The sequence below is a fragment of the Lissotriton vulgaris genome, chromosome 11 (genome assembly GCF_964263255.1).
Source record: "Lissotriton vulgaris chromosome 11, aLisVul1.2, whole genome shotgun sequence".
In the NCBI taxonomy this organism is placed as follows: Eukaryota; Metazoa; Chordata; class Amphibia; order Caudata; family Salamandridae; genus Lissotriton; species Lissotriton vulgaris.
The window spans coordinates 254,785,091-254,802,181 of record NC_141699.1 but is presented as its reverse complement, the minus strand read 5'-3'; the positions used below and the strand labels follow the sequence as shown (position 1 = coordinate 254,802,181).

General features: G+C 46.7%; 1 protein-coding gene across 1 annotated transcript in view; it reads right to left on the bottom strand.

The window, feature by feature from the left end:
* The window catches only part of INPP5J (inositol polyphosphate-5-phosphatase J), a 182,110-nt gene that overhangs the window by 86,579 nt on the left and 78,440 nt on the right, over window positions 1-17,091 (bottom strand). The window contains exons 4-5 of the mRNA XM_086943176.1: window positions 16,954-17,062; window positions 1,535-1,651 (exon numbers count right to left, since the gene is read on the bottom strand). Coding sequence (XP_086799302.1) covers window positions 1,535-1,651; window positions 16,954-17,062 — 226 coding nt within the window. The remainder of the gene's footprint in view (window positions 1-1,534; window positions 1,652-16,953; window positions 17,063-17,091) is intronic.

Genomic DNA, 17,091 nt, shown 5'->3' with positions numbered 1-17,091 from the left:
CAGAGTAAGACTCCTTTCATTCTCATCACCCAGCGTAAGACACGTCTCATTCTCAGAACACAGCGTAAGACCCCTGTCATTCTTGGAACCGAGAGTAAGACACCTCTCATTCTCAGCACCTAGAGTAAGACACCTCTTATTCTCAGAACCCAGAGTAAGACACCTCTCATTCTCAGAACCCAGAGTAAGACACCTCCCATTCTCAGAACCCAGAGTAAGAATGCTCTCATTCTCGGAACCCAGAGTAAGACACCTCTCATTCTCAGAACCCAGAGTAAGAATGCTCTCATTCTCGGAACCCAGAGTAAGACACCTCTCATTCTCAGAACCCAGAGTTAGTCAACTCTCCTTCTCAGCACCCAGAATAAGACACCTCCCATTCTCAGAACCCAGAGCAAGAATGCTCTCATTCTCGGAACCCAGAGTAAGACACCTCTCATTCTCGGAACCCAGAGTAAGACACCTCTCATTCTCGGAACCCAGAGTAAGGCGCCACTCATTCTCAGAACCCAGAGTTAGACACCTCTCATTCTGAGCACCAAGAATAAGACACCTCTCATTCTCAGAACCCAGAGTTAGACACTGCTCATTCTTGGAACTTAGAGTAAGACACATCTGCTTCTCAGCACCCAGAGTAAGACACCTCTCATTCTCAGAACCCAGAGTTAGACACTGCTCACTCTCGGAACCCAGAGTAAGACACCTCTCATTCCCAGAACCCAGAGTTAGACACTGCTCACTCTCGGAACCCAGAGTAAGACACCTCTCATTCTCAGAACTCAGAGTAAGACACCTCTCATTCTCAGAACTTAGAGTAAGACACCTCTCATTCTGAGCACCAAGAGTAAGACACCTCTCATTCTCCGAACCCAGAGTTAGACACCTCTCATTCTGAGCACCAAGAATAAGACACCTCTCATTCTCAGAACTCAAAGTAAGACACCCTCTCATTCTGAGCACCAAGAGTAAGACACCTCTCATTCTCAGAACCCAGAGTTAGACACTGCTCATTCTTGGAACTTAGAGTAAGACACATCTGCTTCTCAGCACCCAGAGTAAGGCACCTCTCATTCTCAGAACCCAGAGTTAGACACTGCTCACTCTCGGAACCCAGAGTAAGACACCTCTCATTCCCAGAACCCAGAGTTAGACACTGCTCACTCTCGGAACCCAGAATAAGACACCTCTCATTCTCAGAACCCAGAGTTAGACACTGCTCATTCTTGGAACTTAGAGTAAGACACATCTGCTTCTCAGCACCCAGAGTAAGACACCTCTCATTCTCAGAAACAAGAGTAAGACGCCTCTCATTCTCAGCACCGAGAGTAAGCCATCTCTCATGCTCAGAACCCAGATTAAGACACCTTTTATTCTCAGAACCCAGAAAAAGACACATCATTATCAGAACCCAGAGTAGGACACCTCTCCTTCTCGGAACCCAGCAAGGAGTAACATGCAGCCTCTCTCTCTCTCTGCCTTCCCCTTCCAAGCCCCAACTCCTCCTTAATGACCTGTGGTGTGTAGGAGAACTTACCCAGTAGCCTCCCAGCCCAGTCCTGGTGCAGTCTGTCTGGACATGGTGGAGGAACGGCAGATGGAAGTACTTTGCTAACACCAGGAGGAGTACACCCTGCATGCGGACTGAAGTTACCTGAAAAGAGCATGGCAATAGCAATAATGACAAAAGGATAATAACAACAATACAACAGCAATAAAAACTATAACAACCAACAATAATTACAATAACAACAATTACAATAATAATCATAAGAAACATTTCATCAGGCAATTAATATGGTACTTCTGCATTGTCATTATTCTCCAGTTTTACTCTACTTAATATGCTGACCATGGAAGGGAGAAAGACGGAATGGCCTTTCCAGGATTCAATCCATATAGTAGGGGTTAGTACCCTATATGTATTTTAAGGTTCGGAAGAAAGGGTATATGAAGGACAACAAAATGATAACTAATCCAGCTCAACCAGTATTAATAAGTCAGAGTCTACCAGGTTCACCTCTTCTCATCTGAGTGTGGACACCTTGCATTACACTTCTGTGTTGACACCCGCATTCCATTCCATAGTGCGAGGTGTCCACACTCAGATGAACTTGACAGATTTAGACTGCCCTTCTACATTGTATTTTAGGATTTGGGAGGCTTATTCTACACTGTATTAATATATAGGATGGAAGATTTGTGAGAATATACGAAGTGACATTGTGGATCATTGTAAAAGTAATTATAAATACAATTACGATAAGATAGATCCATAAGGCGCTGTGAGGCCCCTTCAATGCAACAGTTCTCACTATTGGTGAATTATGAAAGCCTGGTGAAATGGAAATACACCTCAAGTCCTGCATTTATGATATTTAACACCACTCACCTGGAGCTTGGTCCTGAGGAAGGTGGCATAATGAGAGAAGTAGAAGCCGAAACGTGCATTGACCATTTTTAGGCTCACCGGATACCAACCAGCAGCATATGACGAATTTATCTAATGAACAAACACTGTACTAAGGGATTGTTGATGATGCTGGGAACACACTGTTTTTAACTAGTGTTAAGAAGGAGTATGATTGTGTGAATGAGTGCAGTTAGGAGTGAGTTTTTTTCCTACTTCGTGTCTTTTGATAATGGGTTTCCTGACAATGTGCCTCAAAAACAAACATATCTTTGAATGATGACTATTGGGAAAGAAGATTTATTTGTGATATTGTAGTTTTTACTAAAGGATAATACATTGTTTAACAAATTATATTTAAAAAAATGTGGACTCAGATGATGCCTTCCTTGACATATATCACGTGGTGATACACAAGAATAGAAGTACTGCAGGTTGAGCTGGAGTACTTATTATTCCGTTGTTTTTTCTTCGATTCAAACTTGTCACTTTTAGATCACTGTAGATGCCAGCAGCTGTCAGGCGACTGATCAAATGCAGCACTTAAGGACAAAGTTTATATGACAAATTACCATTTCCTCTTCATCCAAGACCTGTAGGACATATTAACCCTAAAGCGCCCTTAGATTTCAGTAGTATGTACGAATAATGAAGAGACTACAATATCTCTGTGTAATGTCATGTCTTTCCAAAGGCTCAAACTATGAGGTTAAGCAACCATTAGAGCTGGACTGGCCTGGAGAAGCATTATTTCACTAGGCCAATGCCTCTGAAAGAAGGGCCATTTGCCAGGCTATTGGATACAGGATATCGCCCAATTTTTTGTCTTACATGGGAACTGACTCTGTGCTGCCCTGATGCTCTTTTAGAGAGACCCTCCTGTTTGGGAATTCCAGACTACAGGCTCCAGAATGCAAACTAGTTGCTTCAGGCCAAGAAAGGCTGGTGGTGCCTCATGTAACATGATCCCATAAGTGTTTTGAATTGCCTTTCACAATCATGCCTTGTGTGATGATCTCAGGCAGACCTTCTCAAAAGTGCAACAATACAACTTTTTAACCATTTTTTAAAATATGAAATTAGCCCTAAATATATCCAGAACTGGAGTTAGAATAATAATCAAGCATCCTGGATTATTTGGGAAAATGTTGCACTTTTCATTTTCTGAACTTCCTGGTCACGTGCAAATGTGCAGCTGTGGTAAGTTGCTCAGCTTGTGAAAGGGGAAGAAGGGACAAAAGTGGCCCACTGTTGTCAGAAACACAATGGTGATCCACGGGGGCCGTTGGAGTGGAAATTCAATTAGGGTCCCTTTCCATGTGGAGGTGATTACCACCACCACACATGGTATAAGTTGTAAAGTTGCCGAACTGTGGTGGGTTAAACCACCTGCTGTGCCCTCAAATTTTACACCTATAGATAGGTGGGAAAACTGAATATAAAATAGCCTAGAATTCAGGAAAAAACATGTGCTGAAAGGTCTGGCAATTCCAGGATGCTCATATTTTCCCCTTTCCAGGACTCAAACACTTAATTCTTGGTAAATGGGGTGATGGTACTAGCGGGAATCTGTAATACCCAGCCTGGTATTACCTCCCCATTTTACCAGAAAACTCAGAATGGGGCCCCAATGTGAACAGGCTAAATGGCCTGAGCAACATTCCCTGTCTTCAATGGAGCTGTCAACATTACAATAGTCTAATACTCCAAGGCCCTGATTACAAGTTTAGGCTTTATTCATCGCACCTGATAAATAGCGATACCACGAGGCACTTTCTATATCGTGAGTGATAAATAACACCTATCACAAGTTTGTGGGGAATAATATGTGGAATTTGGTGTTTATTGCACCAAATTCCACATAGTACGGTACTTACTGTTCAATTTCCCCTGTTGAATTTCGGCAGGTGAAACTTGTCGAAATGTAACAACAGCTGAGGTATTTAACGCATCCGATAATTGTCAGATGTGTTGAATTTAGCCAAACTCGTCATTCTGACCAATGTCTAAACAGGGGTTTACGCATGTGTCTGAATTTTCCAGCCCAATTGAGTCAGGGCCTGGGTATCCTCCAAGTGATACTTAATTTCATTCCTAGAGATTTTGATGCAACTAATGTGCTTTCATTTCCAGTTGTTGCTGACAAGGAAAGGTGGAAATTAATGGAAATCAGGTTAGGAACATTCCAATTGCTAATAATTTGTTGGCAATGCAAACTAGGGCACGAAACGACAGAATCTCACCATGGTCGATATAGTAAGCACAACAGATACATGATCTGGGTCCCATCTATTTGCAAGGGACTGCAAAGTTCCTACCAGGAAAGGTGACTCCTCATTTTCAAAAATGGGGCAACAACGTGATGTATTTAGTTGTATTACATGTCTGCTTGTGCTCTTCGAGGTTAAGGGGCATTCAGCTTGAAAGCAACCTCTTCTGATAGGAAGAGGGCAGCGTCGGATTGGTAATGGGGGCATTCGGGCAATGCCCGAAGGGCCGGGTTCCAAGTTCCAGTTGAGGGCTGCTTTTGAGCAGCCTGGGGGCCGATTTAAGCGGTGTCTCTGTTCGAATATACCACCAGCGGGTGTCTGAGTGGCCTTTCTGGAGGGAGATGTGCACTCATTACCTACCGTATAGCAGCAACAGGTAGAGGTGTCACCTCTTTTCTCTCGCTGGGCCTCCCATTAACCCCTCCCCTGCTGGTGACGGAACCGCTCCGTCACCAGCCGCGGTTGCGCTGTGCTCATGACGGAGCGGTTCCGTTACGGCCCGCTCGGCACGCCTGCGCGGCGCGGATTACGCACCTGCGCTGAGCGTTCCATTGAGCGGGCGGGGCCGTGACGGAACCGCTCCGTCATGAGCACAGCACAACCACGGCTGGTGACAGAGCGGTTCCGTCACCAGCATGCACCCGCCGCGTGGCCGCCCCGCCCCCTTAGCACTGCGGCGGAATAGCCGACGCAGTGAAGGGGTTAATGTAGGTATACTGAGCGGGGAGGGGCCCTGAGCAGAAGTGGTCTCACTTGTTTTCAGGGGTGTTTCACTAGTGTAAACTGATGCGTGCATTCCTCCCCCCACCCCCTTTTTTTATGTAAAATGACGCAGAAGCAGTAATTTGAGGGAAGGCATTATGCTAATGTGGGCCGATTTTTTTATGCATGCCCGGGCCGATTTTTAATCCTAATCCAACCCTGGAAGAGGGTCTCCAGAGAAGGAGCTTGTCCGGCAGAATCAGTAAAGCAAAGCAAGGTGCTGCTTTTGGCTGGGACCATCATTGAATATGTGTTCAATGCAAATCTTGAAAAGAGTAGAGAGCATGTTGCAGACTTCCAATAGCTGTGCCCTGGGCTCCAGAATGCATCTGCAGCTGCGGTCAGGGTCGGCTCTAGGGCGGTGCGACCAGTGCCACCACACCGAGTGCTGGTTTCCCGGGGGCACCGTGTTTGCAAGTTTATGATTATTTTAAAGCACCTGCTGCCATGTTAGTTCCCTCCAGCAATTTTCAGGTAACAAAAAGGTGTCAGTGTAAATCCTGTGATTAATGTTTTTCTTGAAGAGAGATCAGAGCTTTGTTTAATTGGGGTTTTGACAAAGTAGCGCAGGGGGTTAATACTCCTGTTGCAAAGTACCGAGCAGATTACAAAGTGCATAGAACGTAAATAGGTCAGTGGGTTATTGCTTTTAAGAGGGACATCATTTTGTTACTTGCAATTTATAAGTTCAAATCCTAATATAGGATTTGAATTTATACATTGCAAGTAACGAAGTGATATTTCTTTTAAAAGCAGTAACCTACTGACCTAGTAACACTCAATGCACTATGTAATTGTACTGAACTATTAACTTTTATCAAGGAACTGCATGCACGCTGATAAGTACAGATTTGAGCAAAGGTTATTGTTGCAAAAATGATTAATTTAGGCAGAAATCTATTCTCAAGTATTAAAAAGAACCCCCAACTATTGTGTTCCTTTTTAATTTCGAAGTTTGTGCTTCTCCAGACTAAGCCCTGTTAAACTATACTGCCCACCAGTATTGATGACGTGACTCTTACACTTTGTAGTCCTCTGTCTTATGTAGCATATCCTGTATGCTAAGTTACCCACGTATGATTGATTGTCTCTGTGGAATGTGTGTGTGTGATGCAAAATGCTCTGACACCCTACACTGGGATGAGTGGCGCTATATATGCATCAGAGAGAGACAGTCCTATATATGCATCTGAGAGAGAGTGGCTATGGGGACTTGGGCAGGTCTTTAAGTGGGATGAAAAAACTGTGGGGGTCTCTCAAAGGGGTGGGGCCAATGTAATTAAGGGCGTGGCTTAAAACAAGTAAGCTAAAAAATCTGTGCTTAGCAGAGTGTGCTCCCTGATTTGTATCCTGCTGTTTCTGTCATTGCATCCAGATATAGGATACAACAACTAACATCAATCCTACAACAAGTCAGGACTATTGGCTTCATCAATGGTTGTTAGTTGCATAAGATAAATAAGCAGCAACTATGGCTTTTATATATTATTGAAAAAGCTTCCACTTAAAGCCCGGGTGACACCACAACAATGTTGCTGCTCCTGAGTTTCAAAAAGAGAAGTGGCAATTTGAAGTGTGTGCTATTCAATAGGGCCCCTTCACTCGCAACAGCGCTCGGAGTCTTGTGTTTTAAAATGCAGACACAAGGGAGATGTAAGAAGCAAGAATTTTCCTTCCACTACAGCTCTCACATGGCATGACGTCATGCCGTAAATTCTCCATTAGTGAGAAGTGAGCAGTGTGAGCAGCGGACATCGATGTGCCTGCTGTCACTGCAGTCCGGAAAACAACGGACCGCCTGTGCCAGGACACAAAACAGAGCCCGATAGAGACCCGTTTCGAGGCCCCCTTTAAAAAACTGCCGGTGCTCAGACCCCTTGAGACCCGGCCCACTTATAGCCCTGGACTTGGGCACTGATAAAGGGTGGTGGTGGGAGAATCCGTGGTGGAGGTAGTCATTGGGGGGCGCCGGGCGCCACCAGCTCTAAAGCCGGCCCTGGCTGCGGTGATAAATTGAAGGCTTTTTTTTTTTTACATAAATGGCTGTTTTACTGGAAGCACTCAGAAATCAAATGGGTGTTGGTGCCAATTTTTGGGAATTACAGAAGGGGCGACAGATAAGAGTGCGGCTCCTTCTGTAATGAAGATTGCATCAGAACGCATTTTACGTCCGCGAGATCCATAGGTGCATTTCTTAATTTGCAGAAACGCCAGAGATGGAGAACGAACAGCCAGCCAACACGAATAGAGAAAAGAGATCAGACAAGCAGACATCACCTACGGTTTCCAGATGCAGAAGTAGCTGCTGATGGAAAAGCGCGAAATCTCTGACCTCAAGTGCAAGTCAATTAAGATGGAAATATAGGCACAAGAAGACAGGGCGGATCATGCGCGCCTCGCTGCTAATCCGACATTCGAGTGGCAGTCCATAAACGGGTCCGCTGAGACCAGGGGATTAGTGTTTCAAGTAAGAGGGTTCGTGTTTGGGAAACTGGTGTTTGAGAGCACAAAATTCCATTAGCTAAAGTGCTGATCGGAAGGTGTGCCCCGAGAAGGAAAATGACTGTGGTGAATTCACTAACTTCTCTGACTGGAACGAAGGACACTTTATACATGTGGTGTAGCGCTACGAAGACAATTAAGCGCTGCTTGAAAATTCAGCATGTGGAAACTCATTCTTCACTGAACAGCCCCTTAGTGCATAGCAGCTGTCACTCACCACAGTGGCTCAGCATACCGTAGAAGCTCCCCAGCTGCCTGGAGTCCACCAAGCAGCGCCACGGCCCACGAGTTTGAAAGTTTTCGAGAACTTCACCCCTTTAGTCTCCAATGCAATCATACTCAATCTAACCAAACAACTACCAATGTCACAGTACATTGGAACCACGAATCACAGCGTACACACTTCAACAGAAAGGCAGGGTGAGCGGTGCAAAACCCTTTGTGGATAAATGCATGTGCCAATGTCACAGTACATTGGAACCACACATCCCAGCATACACACATCAACAGAAAGAAAGGCAGGTTGAAAAGTGAGCAACTCTTTGTGGAGAGATGCATCTACCAATGTCACAGAACATTAGAACCACAAATCCCAGTGTACACACACCAACAGAAAGAAAGGCAGGCTGAAAAGTGTTCAACCCTTGGAGAGATGCATCTACCAATGTCACAGTACATTGGAACCACAAATCCCAGCGTACACACACCAACAGAAAGAAAGACAGGTTGAAAGGTGAGCAACTCTTTGTGGAGAGATGCATCTACCAATGTCACAGAACATTGGAACCACAAATCCCAGCATACACACACCAACAGAAAGAAAGACAGGTTGAAAAGTGAGCAACTCTTTGTGGAGAGATGCATCTACCAATGTCACAGTACATTGGAACCACAAATCCCAGCATACACACACCAACAGAAAGAAAGACAGGTTGAAAAGTGAGCAACTCTTTGTGGAGAGATGCATCTACCAATGTCACAGAACATTGGAACCACAAATCCCAGTGTCACAAACCAACAGAAAGAAAGGCAGGCTGAAAAGTGTTCAACCCTTGGAGAGATGCATCTACCAATGTCACAGTACATTGGAACCACAAATCCCAGTGTACACACACCAATAGAAAGTAAGAAACGTGGGCCACCCAAAGCTCCCCAGTTACAGGGTTTATTGAATTATGGAAACCAGGAATCAGAGTCTGCCGCTACGGCACCCAAAAGGGGGACTGTCAATTTATATTTCAATAATCTAAAAGGCTCGATTGTTCTGCTAAATTTTGAGGAAGACTGGCTTCTTGGGTTTAAAATCAATTCATGGTCCAAGCAACGCTCGCTCCTTCTCCTCAATGTGTATATCAACCCAAGCACGCGGACAAAAAAGGGACATCTGGCACGCTTATCTGTAATCATGAGCGATCTGGCCGGGGACCACCCTGATTCGGACTGCATAGTCACGGGGGACTTCAACACCAATCTCTTCCAGGGCAAACCTGTAGACTACGACGGACTTTCCCCATTTACACTATTGGAGGTGCCAGACCAATCTAAGCCCCAAACCAAGCCCACTGTGCCCTGGGTGAGCTCTGCGCGTTACAATTCTATGGCGCCGGATACCTGGTAATGAACGGAAGGACACCGGATGACACCCCCCAAATTGGACCTGGACAAACGGGCATAAGAAAACTTTTTTGGACTTCACCATCTGCAATTCAGACCTGTTCCATCATCTGGCCAGCTTTAGCATCCAACCACGACGGGAAAGCGATCACCGTCCACAGGTCATCACCCTTAACATAAAGCCGGAGTATCATGCCTCTGCTCTAACCACTTGTACTGGGATCTTCACTGAGAATCTGAAGCTCCTAAGATGGAGCGACGATATAAGCCCCAACATCATGAAGGCAAGCTTGGCTCTTATCAATGGGGATACGATCTGACGGCTTCCCCGATTGCTGTATGGACGACTCTTTGCTCACAACTGGTCACGCTTTTTCCTGTTAAACAGCACCAACACAATGCAAGCTCCATCCGGCAGTTTTCACTCTCAATCCAGTCGAGGGCGCTGAAGAAAGTCAGGAACAACGCCTTGCGGGCACTCACAAAATCCCCAGGAAATAATGATCTCAGGCACGTGTACAAATCAGCGCAAAAATCATTCAGGATGGCCTCACAAAAAGACAAACGACTACATCAAAATCAATTCTGGGCCAAGCTTCTTTGAGAAAGCAAAAACCGCAATGCGAGAACATTTTGGGCCTTGATCAACCGCTCTAACTCGGGGCCATCAAAAGTTGGGTCGGCAAATATACAGGAATCAGACTGGGCCGCCTATCTGACTGACCACTTTAGGTCCTCGGAGAGCACAGTGCCAATAGGAAGCAGCCCCCCCAAAGAGGCAGAAGCGTCCCCAAGCATCTGTAGGCGCAAGAACACAAACTGTGTAGACTATCGTACAGATGATATCAAGATCACTGAAGAAATGGTTGCTAATGCTGTGTCAAAAGCAAGATTGGACGGGGTCACAGTACATTGGAACCACAAATCCCAGCGTACACTCACCAACAGAAAGAAAGGCAGGTTGAAAAGTGAGCAACCCTTTGTGGGGAGTTGCATCTACCAGTGTCACAGAACATTGGAACCACAAATCCCAGCGTACAAACACCAACAGAAAGAAAGGCAGGCTGAAAAGTGAGCAACCCTTTGTGGAGAGATGCATATACCAATGTCACAGTGCATTGGAACCACAAATCCCAGCGTACACACACCAACAGAAAGAAAGGCAGGCTGAAAAGTGAGCAACCCTTGGAGAGATGCATCTACCAATGTCACAATACATTGGAACCACAAATCCCAGCGTACACTCACCAACAGAAAGAAAGGCAGGCTGAAAAGTGAGCAACCCTTTGTGGAGAGTTGCATCTACCAGTGTCACAGTACATTGGAACCACAAATCCCAGCATACACACACCAACAGAAAGAAAGACAGGTTGAAAAGTGAGCAACCCTTTGTGGAGAGTTGTATTCGCTAATGTCACAGTACATTGGAACCGCAAATCCCAGCGTACACACACCAACAGAAAGAAAGGCAGGCTGAAAAGTGAGCAACCCTTTGTGGAGAGTTGCATCTACCAGTGTCACAGAACATTGGAGCCACAAATCACAGCGTACAAACACAAACAGAAAGAAAGGCAGGTTGAAAGGTGAGCAACCCTTTGTGGATCGCTGCAGCTATCAGTGTCACAAAATACATTGTAACAACACATCTCAGCATACACACACCAACAGAAAGAAAGACAGGGTGAACAGTGAGCAGCCCCTTGTGGATAGTTGGAGCTATCAATGTCACGGTACATTGGAACAACAAATCCCTGGGCACACACCAACAGAAAGAAAGGCCTATTGAAAAGTGGGCAACCCTTTGAAGATAGTTGCAACTACCAATGTCACAGTACATTGGAACCACGAATCCAGAAAACACACACCAACAGAAAGGAAGCTCGGCTAAACAGTGAGCAACACTTTGAAGATAGTTGCAACTACCAATGTCACAGTACATTGGAACCACAAATCCAGAGAACACACACCAACAGAAAGAAAGGCAGGGTGAACAGGGAGCAACCCTTTGTGGTCAGTAGATATATTTACAGCACAAACCAGATTTCATTCATTAAGTGTGCATAGTGTTTACTAAGTGTGCCCTTAGTAACTCTCCTGTAGGCAGCAGATGACTAAGTGTTGTATTAAGTGTTATTTCTTTTGATGTAGCCTGCTCTTCTGTATCATCTGGATGGCAGTGTATAGAGTTTGTTTGTATATACACAGGGACCAGGTTTGAGCCCCGTGCCGTGGGGGGCGAGGGGGTGGGGGGGGTTAGTCATCCATATGCTTTTGTTGCTGGTGTTCTCTCCCTGCCTTGTGGACAATGGAAATGTAAAGTACTCTGGTGTCCTCGGGTACAAGTTCGCACTGTATAAAGCTAATCAAATAGAAGGATGCTTGAACTGCTGCTGTTACACCCCTGCTCAGTACAGGAACAGAATTTGTATAAACATCATTTACACTATAGGACAGTTTGAAGTATTGTTTTTGACAGTGCTTGTATTATGTGGACCAGAGAAAAAGTGCAGTGTTCCTGGAAGCAAGGAGTAATGCAGTCCAGGGACTGAACACCACAGCCATTAATTACACCCAGTATGTGTAGATAACACTCCAGGCACTTGATGAAATATTGATCCATAATTGATGTAATCTAAGAGTTTGGACAGAATCCAACTGGAGCCAGCTCTTAATTTGTAAAACAAAAAAAGCAACAACAAAAAAGCAGCCTGCTACACGCACTCTCAAATACGGTGGTTGGTCTACCAAATCCACTTCGTGCCTCTTACTACCATGACTCTCTACGATTCCTATCTGTGGAAGGTTCTTTGTCATCCCCTCTTTCCCCTTCCTCTTACTGGTTTTCGAAATTTCTTCTCCTCATTCTTGCTCTCTTTTGCTTTGGGTCAAAGCCTGATGAAAAACAAGCATTGGCAAATGCAATGGGTTTCCCCATTGGCTTTGCCAATGGTTTTTACCAAGGCTGAACAGCATCCTTGATGCTGTGCAGCCTGGCTAAAGAAGAAAAGGAAAAAAAATCATTGGAAAAAAAGGGAGAGCGAGAAGATTCTTCTTGGTCCATCACACATCTTCCCAAATCCATAAAATGTAATTCAAATAGGGGGGAGTTTTGTGTAGTGTTATAGGGGAATCTTGCTTTACGTCACCAACTATCAGGTCCAAGGAGTCTCAGCTTAAGGATGCACTGACCCTCACCTACCTAGGTGCCATGCTTCATTGGGTCATGTACCAGGTTGGGTGGAGTGTGCAGTGCCAAACTGGCTCCTTGGTGGAGCATTTTCCAGTGATCTTATTTTGAGATCACAGGACCCCAAGTTTGAGGTACCTTCTAAGCTTTCTTTTTTTTTAAATAGGGCTTTTGTAAATTATTTAGAATTACTTGTTGTTAGGTTTTGAGGAATTTATTATTTTTTAATTTGCACTATTCATGGTAAGATTAAAAGCAAAGAAAGGACTTGCTGAAAATTATAATACCATGAGCACAACTAGGAATTGGACCACCTGTCCTCAGGTGGTAGAGGGTTAGTGCACCCTGTACAGGAGTCTCCTCGGATTTGGCAGTTCCTGACTTCATAGAAGAATCTCTTTAGCTATCATACATTGAATGTAACAGTATTTGAATTGAGAATAAAAAATACTATGGCCCGGCTGCCTGCATCATTTTGTTAGCTTGTGCACCATGTATACACGCGCATACAGCTGACAAGGTTTTTTTTCTTCTTTTTACTTACTAATCTGAGTTGGAGTGTTAAATAAAATGAAGAAAAAAAACATGTGAAAGAGTATTTTTCCAAGTGGGGTAGAAGCAATACGGGGAAGAATCAACATAGGAGCTGGGGAGTGGTGGAAGCAACATAGGGGCCGGGTGAGGGAAGCAACACGGAGGGTGTGGGTGGGGGCAGAGAAAAAAGGGGATTGCTTGGGTGCAGAGATAAGAAAATGGGCAAAAAAAAAACCAACATAAAGCACAGGGGTGGGAAAAGCAAAAGGATGATAGAGAGAGCAACATTGATCTGGCGGAGAAGCACAATGGTGAGAAAACAAGGCGGGATGGGAAGCACACAAGAGTGAGTGCATCACAGCAGGGTACGGGGGAGAAGCACATGGGCGACAGAGAGCAACACAAAGCATGGAGGGGCGGAAGAGAAGCACACTAAGGAGACAGATGGAAAACACATGCACTCTAATGGAGAGCTTAAGACAAACAAAAAAAGAGTTCCCAAAAAGTGAGCAGTGGAAGGACGCAATACACTTGAAATGCTCCAGTGGAGAGACAGACACAAGAAGGACAAGGCAAGCCATCACATAAGAAGCAGGCAAATAAGAATAACAGTAAAGCCAACCAATGGCAAGCAGTGAACGCCCCTCTATGTTCTTGGGAAGCCCATAATATGTCTTTCACAAGCAGACAGCTGCACTGTCTAGGAGGCTCGACCTAACAAGCATTAGAAATGCAATAGGTCTCGCAGCATTAGAGTTAGTGCTTTTAGAATTGTTTATGGGGTTTTTTTTTTTTTGTAAATCTTTAGCATGAGGTTGAGGGTGAGTGAGGGTGAGTGAGGGTGAGGGGTTGAGGGTGAGTGAGGGTGAGTGAGGGTGAGGGGTTGAGGGTGAGTGAGGGTGAGGCTGAGGTGGTGAGGGTGAGTGAGGGGTTGAGGGTGAGGGGTTGAGGGTGAGTGAGGGTGAGGGGTTGAGGGTGGGTGAGGGGTTGAGGGTGGGTGAGGGGTTGAGGGTGAGTGAGGTGAGGGGTTGAGGGTGAGTGAGGGTGAGTGAGGGTGAGTGAGGGTGAGTGAGGGTGAGGGGTTGAGGGTGAGTGAGGGTGAGGGGTAGAGGGTGAGTGAGGGTGAGTGAGGGTGAGTGAGGGGTTGAGGGTGAGTGAGGGTGAGGGTGAGTGAGGGTGAGTGAGTGAGGGGTTGAGGGTGAGTGAGTGAGGGGTTGAGGGTGAGTGAGGGTGAGTGAGGGTGAGTGAGGGTGAGTGAGGGTGGGTGAGGGTGGGTGAGGGTGGGTGAGGGTGGGTGAGTGAGGGTGGGTGAGTGAGGGTGGGTGAGTGAGGGTGAGTGAGGGTGAGTGGGAGGCCTTTCGCAAAGGTTTAGTGGTCTTTCTGTTGCTTATTTCTTATTTGGGTGTTAAAGTGGAACTAATAAGGTGAAGCCTTGGCCCACAGTGTCAACATGTGTAAAAATGCCAAAATAATGAGGTAATCAATACCAACACAAAATGTGCTGCATAATTATTATTTTTTTGCTGCAATTTAGTCAACCCTGAAGCATAATTTGGTCCTCTCCTGCTGCATAATTCCAGTTGCCCTGCTGATAATCTTCATTACTCCGATTGCACATTCCTCATTAAATCACTTACATTACTCTACATCTGACCAGTTAAACTACCAGTCGAGCGAGGCAAGTATGAAACCTCTGCAGCCTAATCTGCTCCAATACAACCATTCGTTCGATCCGGGTTAAAGAAATTTAGTTTTGTAAAGATCTTAATTGGGCCAAAGGACTTGTAATAGAATTTCCAGCGATGCCGCCAATATATTAATTAGTGGCTAGTTTAAACCATGAAACCCCCTCTTTTTGGTCACATAATGTTGACAAGATTCGGGACTTGTACGTATACCTCAAATGACGGTGGGTGGGGAGTTACCAAGCGTCTACCACCTGCTGTAAAAAGGTCTGTAATGACTGTTACACCTGTCAGACATGCAAGCAGCTATAGTTGTGGACAGTATGAGATGAAACTTTAAACAAGAGAAGGGACGTTGGGAGATTAAGCAGCTAAAACTATGGCTAATCCGAGCTGGAGGGTGCGTGGTTGTGTTCGTATCCGCGTGTAGTTGAGAGGGCAGGGCTGGAGGAGCGGCGGGCGCTGACAGACTTGCACTGAGCCCTGGCCGCTCAGTCAACAGGGCTCTTCTCGAGGAGGCAGGTAGCGCCTTGTTTGCCTCCAGCGCCTACCCGGCGCCTTCTTAACCAATTTAATCTGTTTGCTTTAGGAGGGGGCGAGCAGAACCGCAGCGGCAGTCTAGTGGAGGGGTCTCGCATAGGGTTGACAACACAGTGACAACATAGGAACAGCAAAATCAGCCACGTGGAGCAGCCCAAGGGGACTTCCTGGAACACATCCTGATCTGCGAGGGACCAGGAGGAGGAGGAGGGGAGGTGCTGCCCTAGAGAAGGGCGAGAAAGATCCGGGCTGGGGTGAGAAAGGCGCTGCGCGGATCACACACTGACGGAAAAGTTTATCGTATGCAGAAGAGCAAGCAGGGGGCAGCACCGCTGCAGGAGACGCGCAGCAGAGCGGCCGGGCACCGGGAGCAGCAGAGCCGGGGGAAGGAGCGGACTGTAATCCGGAAGAGCCGAGGGGCGGAGGAGGGAGCGAGGCTGCGAGCCGGGGGGAGCGAGTGGGGCCGAGGGCAGGCAGCGGACGATGCGGCTGAAGGTGGGCTTCCTCCTGCGCAGTGTGCTGGTGATCGGCACGTTCCTGGGGCTGGTGCTGCTCTGGGCTTCCATGTCCCCCAAGGTGACGGACGAGGCCGGGGCCCCTGTGGCCGGAGTGCGGGTGAGTGCAGCATGGCGACGCCGCGAAGGGAAACCGGATCTCGGACCGCTGGGCGCGGGGATGCCGGGCCTTGTTTCCGGGGATAAAGGGGGTTGTGATGGGGTAGGGCTTGGTTGAGGGTGTCCGTGTCTACGCTGTGCTCAAAGGGTGCTGTGTGTGTGTGTACCCGGCTGTGCGGGGCCTGAGCTTTGTGACAAACGGCGGTGCTTCCGCCGTCCGGGGTTACTATGGAGACCAAACAAGAGTCAGCGGGGACGGGTGTGAGGGCACGAAGGAGTGCGGGCCGGGGAGTGATTGTGATGCCGGGGGACGGTGGTTAACTGTGGGATGCAGGGCAAAGATTCTCGGCAGTTGTATAATGGTTGGGAGAAAAGGTTGACGTTATCAAGGCAAAGGTGATGAATGTGAAACAAGCAAGACGGAGGGAAGAGAGGGGAGGGGGGAGGAGAAATGCGACACGGCGCGAGGGGAGGGGGGAGGAGAAATGCGACACGGCGGGAGGGGGCGGAGCGGGTAAAACACGACGGACGTGCACGCGCCCGTGACTTTTAAGGTCAATGCGCATGCGCATAAGCTCAATGCGCATGCGCATTGACCTTAAAAGTCACGGGCACTGCAAGGAATCGCCACGATTCCTTGCAGTTGGATAAAGAGTGGATAACTCGCAATAGTCTCGCTTGCTCGATGCGCATGCGCATCGACAGGCGAGACCTAAAAATGAGTTGTGGTGACTGGTCACCAAAAATGAGTGCTAGAGCCCCACCCCATGAACAGGTGCTCTGACTGTCCCCAATGTTCCTTGATATGGTCTTTGAGGCTCTGGCCTTATATCCTTACCAAGACGTAGCTGAAAGGGCTGAGGACGTCCATGAACACCTCGCTCCACTGATCCGAAAACAAGGCATCCTTCAGCCGCTTGTTTATCATGGAATTCACTTCCTGCAACCTGGGCAAAAACACAAACACGGCCTGTGT